This window comes from Muntiacus reevesi, chromosome 11, assembly GCF_963930625.1.
Source record: "Muntiacus reevesi chromosome 11, mMunRee1.1, whole genome shotgun sequence".
Classification (NCBI taxonomy): domain Eukaryota; kingdom Metazoa; phylum Chordata; class Mammalia; order Artiodactyla; family Cervidae; genus Muntiacus; species Muntiacus reevesi.
Window position 1 is genome coordinate 10424635 of NC_089259.1, and position 20928 is coordinate 10445562.

Here is a 20928-nt window from a genome sequence, read left to right on the forward strand (position 1 = left end):
CCTGGGTCTCCTGTGTTGCAAGCAGGGTCTTTCCCTGTGAGCCATCAGGGAAGCCTTTGGTTAATTTTCAGAGTTCTGAATAACGTGATTCTGACAGTTTTTACCTGTTCTTTCCTTTCTCTTATGGAGAGGTGAATTTTTAGAGTTCTTTGCTGTTTCTCCTGACATCATCCTCTGTATTTTCTTAATGAAAGCTTTCTCTTTTGACACATTACCCAAAACATGATGGGTTTGATAGTCAAAGTAGTTTTACCTGCTAGAGTGGTGGATGTTTTTTCTCTTCTCATTTACCCAGTAATTCTCATTACAGAGTTTTCATGGTAACTGTCCTCTATTCTGACCTTTCTGTCCCTGCCTTGTGGTCCAGAGTCTTGTCCAGAGAAGACATGAAAGAACAGAGTTCTCCATATGTTATAACATTAGGGAATATGCTTGAACCTCTTTTGGAAACTTCAAGTAAAGACAATCATAATGTAGTGTTTTCTCTTTAGATTCTTTTATTTAGAATACTTTAGAGATTCACCTGTGTTAGAGCATATGGTATTAGTGGTTAATTCCTTTTTAGTGCTATATACTGTTTCATTTTGGAGATACACCACACTTTATCTATTCAACAACTGATCGACATATATGTAGCTTTTACTTTTAGCTATGCATAATGCTGCTGTGAACGTTTGTGTGTAAGTTTGTGTGTGGACATATATATTTTTATTTCTTTTGGGTAGATACTTAGGAATGAAATTACTTGGTTATATGGTAAGTATATATTTATCTTTTTCATAAACTGTTGAGTTGTTCTTCTAAGTGACTGGACCATTTTACATTCCTACTAGCAGTGTGTGAGAATTCCACTTTCTAACCTTCCTTACACCTAAGGAAGGTTACTGTTCAATTTTTTGATGATAGTCTCCTAGTGGGTATGTAGTAATATTTGTTTTGATTGTGTCTGCATTTTTCCAAAAACTAATGATATTGAGCATTTTATCATGTTCTTACTAGTCATTTATATTTCTTCTTTGATAAGATGTCTGTGTAACTCTGCCCATTTTTTAGTTGGGTTATTTGTCTTATAACTGAGTTGTAAGAATTTCTTTTATATTCTCAGTACAAGCTTCTTATCAGATATATCTTTTGAAAATATTTTCTTCTAGTCTGTAATTTGTTTTTTCATGTTACTAATGATGTCTTTTGAAGAGGAAAAGTATAATTTTGAAGTCCAGTTTACTAATTTTTTTCTTATACAAATAGTCATGAAGATTTTTTTCCTATTCTGAGGTTTCTTGCATAGTTTTAGTGCTCACATGTAGGTCCGTGATCTGTTTTGAGTTAATTTTTGTATATGGTATGAAATATGTGCCTAAGGCTATTTTTTTGCATATGGCTACTTTATTGTTCCACCATCACTGTTGAAAAGACTGCCCTGTCTATCGCACACCTGTCAGAAACTGACTGGCCGGGCTATGAGGGCTTCTTTCTGAAGCGTGTGTTCTGTCCCGCTGTCTCTGTCCTCACACCGTTCCCAAACCACGTTGTCCTGATCGATGTAGCTTTATGGTATGTTTGAAATTGGAAGTCTTCCTACTTTGTTTTTCTTTTTATGATTCTGTTGTGCATGCAGGGTTCCTTTGGTTTCCATTTGAATTTTGGGGTCAGCTTGTCAGTTTCTGAAAGCTTACTAAGAGTTTGATTAGGGATTGCACTGCATTTTTAGATCAGCGTGGGAGAAAAAATACTGAGTCAAAAAATATTAAGTATTCTGATCCATGTACATGGAATGAAATGTCTGTTGATGCATTTAGGTCTTTAATTTCTCTTTGAATGTTTCGTACTCTTTGGTATGAGTCTTGTTTCTTAAATATATTCCTGAATGTATGTTCTTTTTAGTGCTGTTGTAAGTGAAATTATTTTCATTTTTTGGGGGGGATAGGGTTATTTGTTGCTGGTATAGAGAGATATAGTTGATTTTCTTATATTGATCTTGTATTCTGTCACCTTGCTAAAGTGCTTTATTCTAGTAGGTTTCTTCTTTTTAAAAGATTCTTTAGGATTTTAATCCCATTATTATACTTTTCTTTGGTAATAGGAAATCCCCATCCCATCATTTGTTTTAAAGAATATATTAATCTTTGCTGTTAGTAACTCTTCTATTTGTAACTGCTTGTAGGTTGCTTTTTAAAGTCTGTGTGAAATAAAAAAGAAAAAAAAAATTAAAGTCTGTGTGAATGACATTCCTAAGAAATTAGATCTGTAACTGCTTTATTATTATTATATAAATAAGATTATTTGGTTATTTTTCTTTCCAGGTTCCTCTCAGCAAAATAGACTATGAATACAGTGAACTCATCCTGTACCAGAATCAAGTAATGCGGGAGGCAGATCTGTTTCAGGAATCCTTGGAACATATAGAAACATATGAGAAACAAATATGTGATAAACTTTTGGTGGAAGAAATTAAAGGTTAGTTGAATTGCTTTTTCTTTTTTTAAAAATGGTCTTGATTAAAGATGAGAATAAAAGCTGTACTTGGGTTTCCTGGTGGTTCCCACAGTAAAGAATCTGCTGCAATGCAGGAGATGCATGTTTGATCCTTGGTCAGGAAGATCTTCTGAAGGAGGAGGCAACAACCCCCTCAGGTATTCTTATCTGGGAAATCCCATTGACAGAGGAGCCTGGCCGTTGCAAAGAGACAGGACTGATTGACTAAGACTTTCACTTCCATGTCCTGACACTTAATTGAGACTGTATATCAGACAGTGTTCTAAATATTTTTATTATTAAACCATTAATAATTAATGTAATCCTCGTAAAAACCCTATGATGTAGTTGTTATATCCATTTTAGAGATCAGGAACTGAGGAACAGAGAGGTTAAGTGACTTGCCCAGAGTCACACAGCTAATTAAGTTGAGTAGTGCAGGGTTTGAGTGCAGGGATTTGGACTCCAGATTCCATTTCCTAAAGCAGTGTGTTATACTACGTTCATATTCATCCCCTCTCCCAATACTTATCTCCATGTATAGTAAAATGAGATTAATAAATGATGACACTGGGATCATCATGAAAGCAAGATTCATTTATTTTCATTATGGGCTAATTAAGACAGGATCCTGAGAAATAGTTTGTTAAAAGTGTTATTCAACAAAGTCAAACATTTTCTTTTTTATATTTAACTTTGCTCATCAGTTACCCATTTCCTGAGGAATATTGTATTGTATAGACTGTCCATTTGAATTAAAGATTAGTTTAAAACTAAAATCCCATATAGTTGCAGAACTTCTAAAGCTTAATAAAAATACGTGCCAAGATTTATTTAGTCTTTCACAGTAGTAATTGCTTAACTGGCTTAATTTCATGGAATATTTTATCACTTCTAACATGGATACTATTTATTATCCCTTTTTATATTTGAAGAAACTAGGAGAGGTTAAGCACTTGCCTGAAGTTGCCTAGCCTTTTAGGAGTTAATTTCTAAGCATATTTTTCTGATTTCAGAGCCTTTACTTATTTTTGTTGTTTTGTTTTAATTTAAATAGAGTTTATTTTTTAGAGCAGTTGTAGGTTCACAGCAAAACTGAGTGGAAGGCACAGATCTCCCATACACCCTCTGTCCTCATACGTGCATAGATTCCTCCCTGCCCCAGGTCTGTAGTCTTCATTTGGGTTCACGCTTGGTGTTGCACACCTTCTAGGATTTAAAAACGTGTGGTGACGTGTATCTACCATTACAGTATCATACAGAGTGGTTTCACTGCCGTAAAAATCCGGTGCTCTACCTGTTTGTTTCTCTTTGCCTCCAACCCTTGGCAATCCGAAATCATTGTACTGTCTCCTTACTTGTACCTTTTACAATATGTATTAGAGATGGAATCATACAGTACGTAGCCTTTTTATATTGGCTTTTTTCACTTAGCATCCTCTTAAGGTTCCTTCGTGTCATTTTTTGAGTCCTTTTAACTGCTGTCCTTTACTCCTGGGGAGGAATGGGGGCACAGTCATTGTTTGTTTTTTTCCCTCTCCTTTTATATAAATTGAAGTATAGTTGACATACTATTTATAGTTTTAAGTAGTAGATGCTTACTTGTATTCACTTTGTACCAAGTACTGTGCTGACCATTTTAAGTACATTGTTTCAGTTGATGATCATAAAAATAGACTGATACAGTTGATATTTTGCAAGCAAGGAAATGAAAATTGAAAGTTTTATAAGTTACTCAGGGTTCCAAAGCTAGAAAGGGGTAAAATTGGTAATTATACCTGTTAGTCTTTTTTTGTGATTAGAGGATAATTACTTTACAATATTGTGATGGCTTCTGTCATACGTAAACATAAATTGGTGACAGGTGTACATATGTGCCCTCCCCCCTTGAACCGATCTCCCACTCCTGTTAGTCTTACTCTAGAGATTGAGTAATATATAATATACATAAATAGTAAAATAATGCATATAATAACTACTATAATATGATGATGATAAAAGCCGAAATAGTATGTATGACTGAAGGCATTTCAAAGGGTTGTTTGAAACAATTTCTTCAGGAAGTGGGAAAGCTTAGTGATAGAAAGTTGAGGTATATTCTTTTTCAAGATTCTCCCCATTATCTTGATTAGATTTGGTTTTATCTGAGAAGTTTAGATTCTCTTTCCCATACCCACTTTCAATTTATATGGCTTAGGTAAAGGAGCTGAGTGTTAGAGATGACTCACATGTGAACTTGATTTGTGTGATTTCTTGCCTTGAAATGATATTTAGTGTTATTGTTTTGTGAGTTAAACTTCTCTGATTATGATAACCTGGAAAGGACACTAAGAGAATTATATAGAGAATTGTTTAACACAAAAATTGATTAGGAAAAATGCATTGAAAATCTTGCAGTAGGAAGGTAGAGATACTTCATTGGAATTATTTACCAATCTGTAAATAGGGTGTCTTTAGTTATCTTAAAGGGCGTATAAAAATGTACAAAATTGCAAGAATTTTTACTAACAAGTTAATGTCATATATTTATATTTGGGGTGTGGGAGGGAGCCAAAAATGAATGTTAATAGAATATGTAAATGAAGGTTCATTTCTGAAGGCAAACTCTGAATTAATTTTTAGTTATTTAAACTACAACGACTACAAACCCTGAAGGGAAAGCACATAAAATTCTGTATTTCATAAATATCTGCTATACTAATAATGGTTAGTGAAAATTTCTGGGCTCAGAAAGGTATTTAATGTTTAAGTAAAATGAATGTGACATTTAAACTTAATTTTAGGGGAAATGCTGTTGAAATTGGGGCGATTAAAAGAAGCAAGTGAAGTATTCAAAAACTTGATTGATCGGAATGCAGAAAATTGGTGTTACTATGAAGGCTTGGAAAAAGCTCTGCAACTTAGTATGTAATGATTTTTCTCCTACCTTCTCTTAATTAGTATTTGAAGTATAGTAAAAAGTAGTAAAATATAAAGTTATAGTCATATTTGAGGATGTATATTTTTAATATTAGCACTTATTTTTCCATTTAGGAAAGTTGCAGGTTAAACATGGGAGTGAAAATGAATTCAGATATTTAAAATATTTAAGTGATAAACACTTACAGATAATTTTAGGTTTCTTCATCCCAGTCGTCAGTTACCAATTTAGACTGACTAGACTGACGGGGTAGAAAATGGGCATTCCCTTTCTGGGAAATGTCATAATTATTTAATATTTTTAAATAATTATACAGGACTGTTACTCTCAACCTCTAAGCATAAGAATTGGGTCAAAGCAGTGTTGTTGAGAGTATGTTGTACACAGCATCAGCATAAAAACTATCGTTTTACTTTCAAACTAGGCTAATTTGTACAGAATATGAATACATATTTTGAAATTTGATAACTTTGACTCCTTTCAGAATCTAGAATATTATTCCAAACTTTCCTTAATATTTTCATAATTAAATATTTTTAGGAGCAGTTAGTATTGCCAAAATTATATTTACTCATGGGTAAATAAGTATATGGCTAAAATAATTATGAAACTCGTATGAAATAAGTCTGAAACTCAAAGATATTGAAATAGAAAAATTTTTAAATTTAAAAAACATGGTAAATAGGTAACTACCCGTATTTACAGTAGGAAGAAATTCGAGAAAAAATTTATTTTTTGTTACCCTAAATACTTGTATACTTAAATTCAAGTTTCGTGTTTGTACTTAACACAATTATTAAAAAAATTTTTCCTCACATAATTGTTTTTTTTTAAATAATGAAAAGTAAAATATTGATTAGATTAGTAATCTCTTGTTTAAAAAAGGGACAAAAGTCATGTGTCCGAAGGTTGGAAATGTGAGATAACTGATTTTTGTTTACCAGTTACTGACATACGTTAATAACTGTTTTAGTAAAATGAATGGACTGTGTTCCATCTGTCAGGATCCGTGCTCACTATAAAATACATTGATTATGAAACTAATTCCATTATTGTTCTTGGTTCCTTAGGACCTTTTCTCCCCCATGGTAAGTTCTGGAGCTCCAACACATGACTTCACAAAGGACATTGAAGTGGGTTGGTCTTAATTTAACTACGTTTATAAGACTTGGTCTATCTGAGGTAGTGGGAAACTTGTTTTTCTACTCATAGCTTGTTTCCTTCCCCAAGGTTAGGCATAAATATGAGAACTGCTTTTTAAAATTTTGCAATAACCTTCTTGTAAATTTTAGTATAAGGCTCCTTAAATATTTCATGAAGTTCCCAGATCATTAGCAGAATGTGAGAATAATTTTTCACATATCCCACTTTTAAAAACTCAACCACTTTGGAGCTCTAAAACGTATTACTGGCGGAAGGAAGGAGTCTAAATAAAACCAGACTTTACTTTTTAAAGTTCTATGTTTATAATCTCGATACTGAATACTATATTTACTGTGGAGATACCTTGACTGCTAGCACCAAGGGTTATTCTTACAATAATTACGTATGTGTGGTCTGAATTAAAATCCACCTAGAACCTTATAGTTTAAAAATGAGTTTGCTTTTTCTTGAAATTTACTGTAAATATCTTATTGCTCATATTAAATAGTCTCTGTAAATTATACAGGATATTATTTTAGAGTAGTAAACTAGACCTAGAACCTATTCTTCAGATTGTTACTTTCCTTATAGATCTTGCATTTAGTACTGTAAAATTAGGTTGGTCCTGAGAGGGAAGATAACAACTTTCTGTTAGAAGTACATTTTATATCATAATATTTGGGTGAAGTAATTGCCACTTTAAAAAGTCTGTACTAATGGGGTTCTTTTTTTGGGGCACTTGGATGGGGACATGAACTAATGGGGTTCTTTATTATACAGTTTCATTGAAGATTTTGACTGTCAAAGTGACCTTGGAAACTTAATTCTTATCTTTTAAAATATTGCAGTCATGACCCTAAAGCTGTTGCTTCTTAAGCTTATCTCTCAGTGCTACTGACTTTTGTTGGATTTATGTGGGTTATATTAGGTTAGAGGTGGAGAAGGCAATGGCAACCCACTCCAGTACTCTTGCCTGGAAAATCCCATAGACAGAGGAGCCTGGTAGGCTGCAGTCCATAGGGTCGTGAAGAGTCGCGACTAAGCGACCTCACTTTCAGTTTTCACTTTCATGCATTGGAGAAGGAAATGGCAACCCACTCCAGTTCCCTGGAGAATCCCAGGGACGGCAGAGCCTGGTGGGCTGCCGTCTATGGGGTCACACAGAGTTGGGCACGACTGAAGCGACTTAGCAGCAGCAGCAGGTTAGAGGATTTATGTCAGATATGTTCTAAAGGAACATTTTCTTTTCCATGGATTGTGCACACAGGAATGTAAGAGGAGTATGTTGCTTCTGTGAGTCTTGTGTGTATATTATTTGAGTTGGATGTAGAATCTGTTGTGAAGTTTTGGATTTCTCTGACTTTGAATTTAAAATGGATATTGACTGATGATATTATTTCACTACCACAAAGTTTTTAATGTGATTCCTATAAAAATTGAGAGCAGTTTTAATATTGAGCATGAGATTTTTAATTTTTAGCATACTTTTTAAAGTTTATTAGTTTTTATCATAGATTAAAGTTTTAAAGTTTATAAAGTTTTTATCATAGATAAAAGTTTTGATGCTTTGATCTCACACATATTTACTGATAATAGGCACTTTAGAAGAGAGACTTCAAATTTATGAAGACATTAGTAAGCAGCACCCCAGAGCAATTTCACCTAGAAGATTACCTTTGAATCTTGTCCCAGGTAATATTAGGATATCATTTGTAACACTGATAATTACTTGTTGAAATGACTCAACACCAGTCACATTTTAAAAACTTGTTTCTGGAAGAGAGTACACCAGTCTTAGGGGTGGGAGTCATCAGTTATTAATTTGTTATACATATGTTGTTAAGAGTATTTATGTTGGTTTAGCTTTATATTGATTTTAAGTGTCAGAAGTTATCTATATAAAATGGCTTTTCTGTTTTTTTTTTTTTAATGGCTTTTCTTATGTGACTTTAATAAGTAAACACCATATTTAGGAGGTAAATTAAATTCCATAGAATTGATGAAAAATTTTATGTGAGGTATTGTGATTTAAGTGGTAGAAGTTTTGAAGTTCTAGATTTTCTTTTTTAGGACATAAATTCAGAGAAAGAGTTGTGAATTCTTTGTTCCTGCCACAGTGTTTAAGAATGTTATCAATCCTGTGCAAGGCCCTCTCCTCAGAGTTGACCATGTTCCTGAATTTTGCTTTTTATCGATTTTGTAGAGCTATGTATTTTGTATCCCTAGAAACAAAAACAAAAAATCCCATTTTGTACTTTATGTAATTTGGAGCACTGTGGTATATACTCTTATGGTTTGTTTTTATTGAACAATAGTGTATTCATGACCTTGATCTAAATTTTAGTATGTAGCTGAATTCATTTGCTATTGAACTTAAAAGAGGTAAAGAATCTATTAGCTCTTGAGATAGTTAATGACTTCATTGATGATTTTATGTGCCTTTTTCTTTTTTTTTGCTCCAACTTCCTTTTAAAATTATTGCTAACACAGCATAAATCAAAATTGAATTATTTACAGTTTAACACAGTACAACATACAGATCTCATTCAACACATCTGTATTACAGAAAAAAATTTGAAATATTTCCCTCTAGAAGTTGTTTTAGATTATTTCCATCATTTTTTTTTACCCTTTTTTCCCCCAATTTTTTTTAATTTTAATTGGAGGCTAATTACTTTACATTGTTGTGGTTTTGCCATAGATTGACATGAGTCAGCCACGGGAACACATGTGTCCCCCATCTTGAACCCCCCTCCCACTTCCCTTCCCAGCCCATCCCTTTGAGTGCCCTGCTTTATGCACTGAACTTGCCCTGGTCGTCTGTTTTACATATGGTAATATACATGTTTCAATGCTGTTCTCACAAATCATCCCACCCTCACCTTTTCCCACATAGTCCGAAAGTCTGTTCTTTACATCTGTGTCTCTTTTGCTGTCTTGCATATAGTGACCCGTTATGTTTTTAAAAAACCAAAACTAACCATCACAAATTTAATGTTCTTTGGTAATGCAGGCTGTATACATCTGATTTGTCTACACAATTCTTCAAAGGTGCCAATAAAATAGAAAGCCATCTGATTCTCCTGGCCTGCTTTAAAAACACGTAAATCTCAGTTTTAAGTACAAGGAGAGGGTTGATTTCTTACTTCCGTGTATAGAGCTGAGTACATGTCATACGAGAGATGCTTATATAACTGGCTGACTAATATCTGGTTACCAGTTTTAATAGAAATACCAACACTATGCAGGATATGAGGACCTGAGAGCTTTAGAAGGCATCATGTGCCTTTTTCTGAAAGTCATCTTTTCTTTTTAGTTGCAGGTGCTTTAGATAATGAATTATTTATTGAAACTTCTGGCATGTCTTTTGATACAAGTCAGACCTTAGAAAGCTAATGTGACTTAAAAATCTCTATCCTAGATATGGGTGAGGAGGGAAAGTTTTGTATGATTTTTTTTTTTTTTTCTTTTTTAAAAATTTTATTTTTAACTGGAGGATACTTGTTTTACATTAGGGAATGTATTTTCTTATGCATTTTCTCATTTACAATGGAAATGTTTGTTTAAATAATTGTGTTGTTTTTCTTTTATCAAAAGGTTAATGGAAATTAAGAGCTTTTAGTAGACTGACTTTAAAAATATATGAAATACCTCTTAGAAATGTATTGGATTAAAAAAAAAGAAATGTATTGGATTAGACAGTAGATACAAGTTTATTTAAAAATAAATAAATAGTGCCTCTCAGTTACATAAGTGATGAGTGTATTTCCCTGAATCTCTGTTTTGTTTTGACTTTGTGAACTAGGCAAATTTCCTAATGCTTTCAAGGGAACATTAAGTCCAAGTGGATGTTAGTAGGCTTGGTGGGGAGGGTGCTGATGTACTGAGATATTTTCAGTCAGGTGAATTTGGGAAACTTGGTTAACGGTAGCAGTCAGGTTTGTGCAGGATTTCCTAGAACTTTCAGTAGATAAATTGTGAGTTTCCAAGGTGGAATATACTGAGCTCAGAGGAGCATTTCCCTAGTAAGTGTTTGCTGGAAGATGCTTGGACTCACATTTCTGTATCTTCTTTAAAAATAAAACAAAAACAGCAAAGCAACTTGTTGAAATGTAGCTCACATACCATAAAATTCACTTTTTAAAGTGTGTAGCTCAGTGTTTTAGTATTCCCAGGGTGTTGCACACCCATCATTCCTCTCTGGTTTCAGGGAATTGTCATCACTCCAAAAAGAAAACTCATACCCACTAGCAGTCACTCCCAGCTCTCACCCCCTGCACCAGGCAACCGCCAATCTAACTTTCTGTACCTGTGGATTTGCCTGTTTTGGACATTTTGTATAATTGTAATCATACCATAGTTGACCTTTTGTGTATAAGGTAGGAAGTATATTTTTATTGAAAGATAGCCTGGAGCCAGCTGTTGACTGTAAGGTGTAGTCTAGGTTAAAGTGGGATGATTCTGGACCCTCTAGGACTTTCTTTGTTTGAATTGCTAAAGGGGTCTTTTTACAAAAAGGCCTCAGTTGAGGGGTCTTGAGGGCTTGGGCTTCAGGGTCAGCAACCATCATGTGAGGTTCTAACATGAACATGTGTTTACAAAGCTCTGGGGACCTATATAAAATTGTGCAGCTACTTAATTGGACCTGTGCAACAGCTGAATACTTCATGAAGTTTTTTGCCTGCTTAGAAATATTTTTATGTGTCATAAGAAAGGTATCTCAGCATCACCAAAGGCAGTAAGATCTTTTCCTAGAAATGTGATGGGACTTGAAGATGCAAGTTTTGAAAAAGGCTTTCTGGTCTTTAAGTAAAAAGATTTATTACCAATAGATTAGTGAACACAACCAAAGTCCTGTGGAGATTCTCCAACAGCCTGAAAGTGCTATGAAAACGGAGCTTTTCAAAATATCTAGTTTAATTCCTCGTGATGTATTAGTCTTCACTGGCCAATGAGGGAGGAAGAGGGAAGGAGATAATCCAGAGTGTTAAACAGAGAATGCTAATCACATTTTGCTCCTATTTTATTTTTGTTTCATTGGATTATTTTTATTTTTTATTGAGATATAATTGACATATCATATGTTTAAGGTATACAGTGTATTGATATACATTTATATATTCCAACATTACCACTGTAGTGTAGGCTGATACCTCTGTTAGGTCACATGATTATCATTTCTGTTTTGTAGTGAGAACATGTACCATTATTTAGAATAAATTCCCAAGTTATCAGATACTGTCTGATCTTGCTTTTGTTCACTATTTTAGTGGTGGTTTTTGGGAATATCAATTTTTATGTGAATCTGCTACATCTAGTGAAGAATTAGCATAACATCTCTGAAGATAGAAAACTTGTTTTACAAGCTGCAGTTCTAAATAGGCACATAATGATTGACAGGTTTTTTTTTTTTCCTCCTCTAAAGAAAAGCCTATGGGAGTCCTGGTAATTAGGAAGAAGGGAAGTTAACTTTTGTGAAACAGTTTTTCTTAATATATAAAAAAAATTGATGAGATGGGTAAATAGTAATTTTGGGATATAGTATGTGACTGAGCAGTTGAGTAGCTGTATAGGCTTCTGGTTTAGACACTGCATTCATACAGTTCCAAATAAAAGGGTACAAAATGGGTTTTCACTGGAAGGTCTTTTCATGTCTCTGTCCTCTGGCCACCAGGTTTACTTCCCCAGAGACAGCCGTTATTCCTAGTATGGTGTGCTCTTCCAGAAATGTGCATATGCAAGCAAAAGTGCGTGTGTGAGGGTTTATGTGTGATTTTCCCTTTTCCTCTCCCTTTTGTACAAAAGTAGCATAGATTGTTCTCTACCTGGCTTTCTTTTCACTTAACTCTGTCTGGAGTTCAGTCCTGTATCAGTATAGAAGACCTTTTGCACCGTTGAAATAACAATTCAATGGGAGAAGAGGCTTTCAGTGCAGTGGGTACTTGAGAACGGAGTGCATTGTTTTTTAAATGGTAGGTTGAGATTTGAAGAGTTTTTAGAGTAGCCTCTGACATGAAGACAAAATGCCTATTGTCTCAGTCAGTGGTAGCGCATGTGGAAAACACTTCTGACTTTAGAAATACAACAGCTGTTAAATGTCAGTGTCTATGATAGACATCATTATTGAGTGGTTATTGTGTGCTTACATGATACTTTTCATCTCATGTGAGCCTTGAAAGAGTAGTCTTGAGGCTGGTGGTGTTATCCTCATCTTTGAGTGGATAATGTCACACAGGAAGTAAGCAACAAGGTCTCTGACCACCTAGCACAATATTGTTAACCTTTGTTTTATATCAGAGCAAGTGCTAGAAAGATTTGATTTCTAAAACTAGTTTTGATTTTTGAGGAAGTAATCATGTATATCCAGTCCAGAGTGATATTTTGTGTGGTTTTGGCATACTTTGTATATAATCTTTTGAAAATCCCAGGTTATCAGTTCAGGTCAGTTGCTCAGTTGTGTGATTCTTTGCAACCCTGTGGACTGCAGCACACCAGGCTTCCGTGTCCATCACCAACTCCCGGAGCTTACTCAAACTCAATGTCCATCGAGTCAGTGATGCCATCCAACCATCTCATCCTCTCTTGTCCCTTTCTCCTCCCACCTTCAGTCTTTCCCAGCATCAGGGTCTTTTCCAATGAGTCAGCTCTTTGCATCAGGTGGCCAAAGTATTGGAGTTTCAGCTTCAGCATCAGTCCTTCCAATGAATATTCAGGACTGATCTCCTTTAGGATGGACTGGTTGGATCTCCTTGCAGTCCAAGGGACTCTCAAGAGTCTTCTCCAACACCGTAGTTCAAAAGCATCAATTCTTCTGCGCTCAGCTTTCTTTTATAGTCCAACTGTCACATCCACACATGACTACTGGAAAAACCACAGTTTCGACTAGACGGACCTTTGTTGACAAAGTAGTGTCTCTGCTTTTTAATATGCTGTCTAGGTTGGTCATAGCTTTTCTTCCAAGAAGCAAGTGTCATGGCTGCAGTCGCCATCTGCAGTGATTTTGGAGCCCCCGAAAATAAAGGCTGTCACTGTTTCCATTGTTTTCCCATCTATTTGCCATGAAGTGATGGGACTGGATGCCTTGATCTTTGTTTTCTGAATGTTGGGTTTTAAGCCAGCTTTTTCACTTTCCTCTTTTACTTCCATCAAGAGGCTCTTTAGTTCTTCTTTGCTTTCTGCCATAAAGGTGGTGTCATCTGCATATCTAAGGTTATTGATATTTTGCCTGGCAATCTTGATTCCAACTTGTGCTTCATCCAGCCCAACATTTCAAGGTTATCAAGACTGCACAGGGTTATCAGGATTGCACAAAATTTTACTCTGGGTTAAATACATATCATTACTTCCCTAAAAATCAAGAATAGTTTCCAAGATTAAGTCTTTCCAGTACTTCCTCTATTACAAAGATTAGAGATCATCTGACAACAGCCTTTATAGTAAGTTGAAGTAACAAATGTTGAACCTGTTTTTATGTTAGATAAATTTTTAATCCAATAAAATTTGAATTTCTCCTAATTGTTTTGACATCTATAATATGTTGAGTATGCATGTTTTGTTCAATGATGTCAGTCACAACAGATAAAAACCACTTGGGTTGTTGCGTATTTTGGTAAAATGTCATGATTTCATAAAGAAACATTAGGAGAGTTCCTTTCAGTAGTCTTAGATTAACTTAAGCCGTTCATGACCTATATATATATATTTTTTTTTTTTTTTTTCTCTTGCACGGCCAGATCCATGCTCTTACATTGTTAGCCCTTACTGTCAAAAAGTTAGAGACTTCATATTTAAAATTAATTTTGTTTTTCAGTTTTTTCTGCTTTTAAAAAGTGATACTGAAAACTTTTTGGTAAGGGTTTAGCAACAATAGGAGGTGTATTTACTTAATGTTACAAATGAGGTATTTATTTAATTCTAATGTTAGCATGCCCCAGGACGCTGATGTCTTATGTTTGTTATTTTACTTATTGTCCATCTCACCCACTAGAATGTTAATAAGTTCTGTGAGGGCAGAATTTAAAAAATTATTTTGTTTTAATCACAGCTATATCGTGGACACTTGAAACAGTGCCTGGCACATAGTAGGTGCTTGATAGATGATTGTGGGACAAATGATGGAGTAAATCACTAGTTGTTCTCTGGAAGACATTTGTAAATATGTTAGTGTTTAAGAAGGTGTCTTGACTGCTACTTAAATATGGTGCTGGTTGCAGTAGAAGCCTTTTCTAAAGTTTGCAGAGTGCCTTCTGAGATGTCAGATAGTAGGGTTGAGCCTGTGCTGGTCAGTGACATTAGGAAAGGTAGACTGGACAGTAGGTTACTCTTCCTGAAAGCTGCCTAGTCATTTTGCTTGCCGGTCTTTTGAAGTGTTCCTTGAAGATATTTTGAACCTATATCTAAGGGAAATAAACATGCCTACTGAGATACTGGTGTTCCACTCTTTGGCGGTAACAAACAAGCAATGCTAAGTTTTTGGGTTTAAATGTTGGCTTGGGGAGTCATTGTTTCTGAAGAAGTTTTATTTTTATTGATAAAATAACTTTGAGAACTGTGCATCAATCGAAGTTTAACAAAGTACACTTTTATTCCTAGGTGAAAGATTTAGAGAACTGTTGGATAAGTTCCTGAGGGTTAACTTCAGTAAAGGCTGCCCGCCCTTGTTCACTACTTTGAAATCTCTGTATTACAGTGCAGAAAAGGTAAACTTTGGTCTTTATTCAGCTTTGCTGTAGTCTTGTTACTCACTTTATTATTATAGAAAGACATTTTCTCTATTCAAGTAATGGTGTGCACCTTAGTTTAGTAATAAATGAACAGAAATTATATGCATGTACTATAAGTAGTATCAAAGGAAATGTCAGTCTGAAATTTACTGAGTAAGGGGCTTATAAGAACACTAAAAGGTTGTTGTTTTTAATGGGTATACTTTTCTAGTGGAATTTTATTAATAAATTTGGCATATTGTCACCAGAGGTCTATATTTAACTATCTCGTGATTAGTTATCTATTACTTTATAGTGTGATTGTGGATTTTTAAATTCGTTATGCTTGCTTTTAAAGTTAGAGCATGGGTAACTGTTAGTGCAACAATAAAATGTAGGCACTATTTTAACTAACAGGCTACATTTTAATAAAGATAGATTTAGCTGGTTTTCCCATGAAGAGTCATCCTTCTGCTTTTTAAAATTAGGAAATAGATTTGGTTTTATATTAGAAAGAAAATTAGAAGTTAATAGAAAATAAGTTATACTTCTGTTTCCAAGTGTTGCTTCTTATTAAGATCTAAAATCTTGTTTAAATGGTTTTTGAAAGTTGAATGGATAAGGAAGAGACTTTATTAGAAGTGCTGAAGTAGTTTTAGTTAAACCTCATCACTTTACTTAGCTTGACCCATAATTATTTGTAAGTTAGCATAATTATGAATAATAAGTTATTCAAAAAGGTCAGTGGTAGGTATACTGATGGACCCTTTCTTCCTTTGGCAGCAGGTTCATAAACTAAAAGAGACGACTCATAACATCTAGCGGGGAGTGGCTGAGGCTGGCTGGCAGAGCTCTGCACCCTCTTCCTGCCGTTTGTGCACCATCTCCTTGCCAGCTGGCCACATCCCCACTTCTAGAAAGATACCTATAGTACCTGATCAGTAAGAAAGTGTCATTTGCATTAAAAAAAAAACCCCAAAATCCTTATAGTTCTTTAATGTCTGTAGTATACTTTATTTGATTGCCGTGGTACTGCTGTTGATTTTCTCTTGCTGTCTTATTTTTTTGAGTGATTGATTCGTATGAAAACATGGGAGCCGTGGTTTCTGTAGGTTATTTAAATTAGCATTTGCCGAAGTGCTTCTTTTACTCATTCTGGCAAGGTTGACAAGAAAGAAGAGATGAGATGTCGGCAGTGTTAATAATACAGAGCTTGTGTGTCACTGTCTTACAGCAAGTACTGAATATAATCCTTTCAGAATTTGTTCTCTTAAAGCCATCAGTGAGCTTCCCCTGGCTTTCTTAGTTTTCATAAGAGGCATAGACATAAAAAATCCCTTCAATATTGATCCAGAATTACCATCATAAAGGTGTTAAGCATTCGTTGATATTTTATAAATCTTAGAAATTGCATTTTTAAAGAAGGCATTGAGGATTCGTTGACCTGTATAGAAACCTGTGACATATCTTTAGTGTTAATTTTTAAGCACACAGCAGGAATGTTTACCATATGTTTTTGATGTTTGAATTACAATGCAGAAAATTGAGTTTAAGTTGTCCGAACTTAGTATATTTTAAAAAGTGTATAAGTATGGGAAATTCTTCTCAAATCATTTTGGTTTCATATGTTTGTGATTACTCAAAAGGGCATTTTTAAATTTTGCGTATTTCTAATCAGCAGTGAGTCATGATTTTTAGCAAGGGCTGCATTTTTTTTATTTAACAAACTTAAAAAAATTATTTATTTTTGACTGTGCTGAGTCTTCCTTGCCGCATGGGCTTTTCTCTAGTTGTAGGGGGGCCGGGGGTTGCTCTTCCATTGCAGTGCTGGGACTCTTCATTGCTGTGGCTTCTTTTGTTGTGGAGCACAGGCCCTGGAGTGCTCGGGCTTAATGGTTGTGGCTCCCAGGCACAGGCTCAGTAGTCGTGACTTAGTTGCTCCCAAGCATGTGGGATCTTACCAGATCAGGGATCAAATCTGTGTCCCCTGCATTGGCAGGTGGGTTCTTTACCTTTGAGCCACCAGGGAAGCCCCTAGGGATGCATTTTTAACTCTTGAAGGATTTCAAAGAGGTTAAGGATGATGAACAGTTACAGTTTTTTAATTTGTAAGATTCCAAGACTAAAAAAATAATCCACGACAGATACCATGGAAGTAAAAGATTAGCATTTGAAGTTACTTTAGGATATAATACAGTTGTAGAAAAGTGTTTTTAAAATGTCTCCAGCACTTTAAACTGTGAATGCACAATTTAAGAGCAATTTTCATGTAATTCCTTTCCAAGTTTTTTCCCTGTGAATTTATTTGTGATGTATTTATAAAGCTATAGTAATTTTGACCATAAAAACTTTGTTTTTCCACCTAGCAATTTCACAGGCACTTCACGTGTTATTATGTAGTCTTTGATATCTTCTTTTTCATGACTGCATAGTCTTTTATCAAAATCATACTTCGTTATTGAACTTTGCTGTTTAAGAAAATGTCTTTGTACACATAGGTTTTACTTAGGATTTTTTTCTCCCATAAATTCTCAGAATAAGTTAATGGGTAAAAGGTATGAACATTCTGTTATTCTTGGTAAACACTGATATATTGGTTTCTATATGCTGTAAACATCAGTTTGTATTGTCAGTAGCAAAGGTGTGTGAAAGGTTCACTATTTCCTCACCAGCATTAGGCAGTGTTAAATATTTTCTTGTGTTTGCTTTTCTCAGGAGATTTTTTTTCTTTTAGATTTAAAGAAGCTAAAATGTAATGTAACCGGGTTTGTTGATCTTTACTTCTATTGTAGAACTTCATCTGTTGTTTTAGAAACAGTTTGGAAAGCCCTCTTTGTCTCAAGCACTGCTTCACAAGGTGGGACAGGGGAGGGAATTAGGCCACCAGGGGACATTTTGCGGTGTCTGGAGACTTTTTTGATTGTCGCTGTGGTAGGGGTGTGCTACTTGAATCCTCATATTGGTAGCACCCTGGGATGATGCTAAACATTCTGTGGTTCAGAGGACAGCCCCTCATAAGAAGGAATTGCATTATCAGCATATTGGGCTAGATAACCCTTTGTTATTAGGGGGCTGTCCTGTGTATTACAGGATATTTAGTGGTGTCCTTGGCCTCTACCACTCAAATGTCAATAGCTTACCCCCTTGTTAATAGCTTTATTGAGATACAGTTCTCGGACCATAAAATTGACATATTTGAAGCTTACAGATTCACTGATTTTTAGTATATTCAGAGTTTTCTAACCATCACCATGATAATTTTAGAAACCTCCCATTCATATTTGCCCACTGCCACCCCCATTCAGGCAACCACTAGTTTACTTTCTGTTCATGGATTTGCCTATTCTGAATATTTCATACAAACAGAATCAAACCATGGTTTTTTCTCTCTCTAGTTTCTTAGCATAATTAGGTTCATCCATGTGGTAATATGAGTACTTCTTTTCCTTTTATGTCTAAATAATGTCCCATTGTATGGCTATAGCACATTTTATCCATCAGTTGATGGACATTTTGGTTGGTTGTACCTTTTGGTTAGTACCCATATTGCTATGAACATTTATGTAAAGTTTTTTGCATGTACACGTTTTCATTTCTCTTGGATGTATATACTCCAGGAATGGAATTGCTAGGTCAAATGGTAACTCCATATTTAAACTTTTTAAACTATCAGACTCTTTTCCAGTGTGCCACTACCATTTTATATTCCCATAGGCAGTGTATTAGGAGTCTGATTTCTACACATCATCACCAACAATCCACTTGTTATTATATGATATTTGATTGTGACCTACATCCTAGTGGGTGTGAAGTAGTATCTCCTTGTGATTTTGGTTTGCATTTCCCTGATGACTGATCATTTTAAGCATTTTTTTCAAGTGCTTGTTGACCATTTGTATATCTTCCTTGGAGAAATATCAATTCAGGTTCTTTGCCCAGTTTTTAATTGTGTTATTTATCTTTTTATTATTAATTTTAAGTTTTTAAATATATTCTAGGAACAAGTTTCTTATCTAACATACGGTATTTGAAATAAATAATAAATGTAAATAATTTGAAAATATTTTCTACTCTTCTGTGGATTGTCTTTTTACTTTCTTGAAAGTGTCTTTTGATAAAGCCCATTTTATCTTTTTTCCCTTGTGTTGCTTGTGCTTTTGTGTTGTATATTAAGAAACCATGTCCAAATTCAGGGTCTTGAAGATCTATACATATTTACTCCTGAGTTGATACTTTTGATTCTTATATTAAAGTCTGATTCATTCTGTGTTCATTTTTGTATATGATGTGAGGTGGGAGTCCAGCTTCATTCTTTTGCGTTGTCTGTCCAGTTTCCTGCCACAATTTACTTTCTTTTTGCCCCTTGAAAGGCTAGATAGCCTTGTTGAAAATATTGAGCATGAATGTGAGAGTTCATTTCTGGACTCTCTGTATGTCTACCTGTAGATAGTGTGATACATCACACTATCTTGTTTACTATAGCTTTTGGGTAGTTTATTAAAGCAGGAAGTGTGAATATTCCTTGTTTGTTCTTTTTTTTAAATCTTCTTTTGGCCATTAAGGATTTATTTTCATTTGAATTTTAGGATCGGTTTTTCGATTTGTACAAAGAGGCCAGCTGGGATTTTATAGGGACTGCTTTGAATCTGTAGATTACTTTGGGAATTCCCATGATGGAATTTCCATCTTAACACAAGTGTTTCTGTCTATGAACATTGGTAGTCTTTCCATTTATTTAGAGTGTCCTTCATTTCTTTCAACAATGTTTTGTAGTTATCGGTATACCTCTTATACATCTTTCATTAAATTCATTCCTAAGTATTTTATTTTTTTATGCTATGCTAGATAGAATTATTTTCTCTTTATAAGTTTCAGGTGCACATGCTGAAACTTATGTAGAGCCAATTATAATTTAACATCTGTGTACATTGTAATTTGCAAGCCTAGTACCATCCATCACCATATAGTTGAGTCCCTTCACCCTTTCCACACTCACCCCCAGCTCCCTTTCCCTCACTAGTCTGTTATCTGTAGCTATCAGGTTTTGTTTTATTTTGTTCTTTTTTTTTTAACATTCTGTGTGTGAGTGAAATCATGTGACATTCGTCTGTGTCTGACTTATTTCACTTAGCATAATACTGTCGAGGTCCATCCATGTTGTGGCACATGGTAAGTAAGATGTCATTCTTTTTTATGGCTGAGGGGAGTAATAGTCCATGTATTACACCACATCTTTATTCATTTATCCATTGATGGACATCTAAGGTGTTTCCATATTTTGGTTATTGTAAATAATCCTGCAGAACACAGAGGTGCATCTGTCTTTTTAGATCAGTGTTTTTGTGTTCTTTGGATTGAGATTATTTTCTAAATTTAATTTTTCAGGGTTTTTTTTTTTTTCTTGCTAGTAAGTATATATTTTTTATACTGTTGTTATATTCTGCAGCCTTGATAAATCTGTTTACTAGTTGTTACAGTTGGTATAATGAATTCCTGTCATGTGCAAATAGAAAGTTTTATTTCTTCCTTTTCAGTTAGATCCCTTTTATTTATTTTTTGTACTACTTGTCCTGTCTAGAATCCCCAATATATGTTGAATAGAAATGATAAGAATTGACGTTTTTGTCTTGTTTTTGGTCTCAATGGGAATGCGTCTAGTCTTTCTCCATTCAATATTGTTTTATCTAT

The 20928-nt window shown here is 34.6% G+C and overlaps 1 protein-coding gene across 2 annotated transcripts in view; it reads left to right on the forward strand.

Annotated features, from left to right (window-relative positions):
• NAA16 (N-alpha-acetyltransferase 16, NatA auxiliary subunit) overlaps positions 1 to 20928 on the forward strand; it is a 65950-nt gene that overhangs the window by 15274 nt on the left and 29748 nt on the right. For both annotated transcript variants that reach the window (XM_065902310.1, XM_065902309.1), the window contains exons 6-9: positions 2304 to 2457; positions 5259 to 5378; positions 8135 to 8230; positions 15131 to 15237. In XM_065902310.1, the coding sequence (XP_065758382.1) occupies positions 2304 to 2457; positions 5259 to 5378; positions 8135 to 8230; positions 15131 to 15237 (477 nt within the window). The remainder of the gene's footprint in view (positions 1 to 2303; positions 2458 to 5258; positions 5379 to 8134; positions 8231 to 15130; positions 15238 to 20928) is intronic.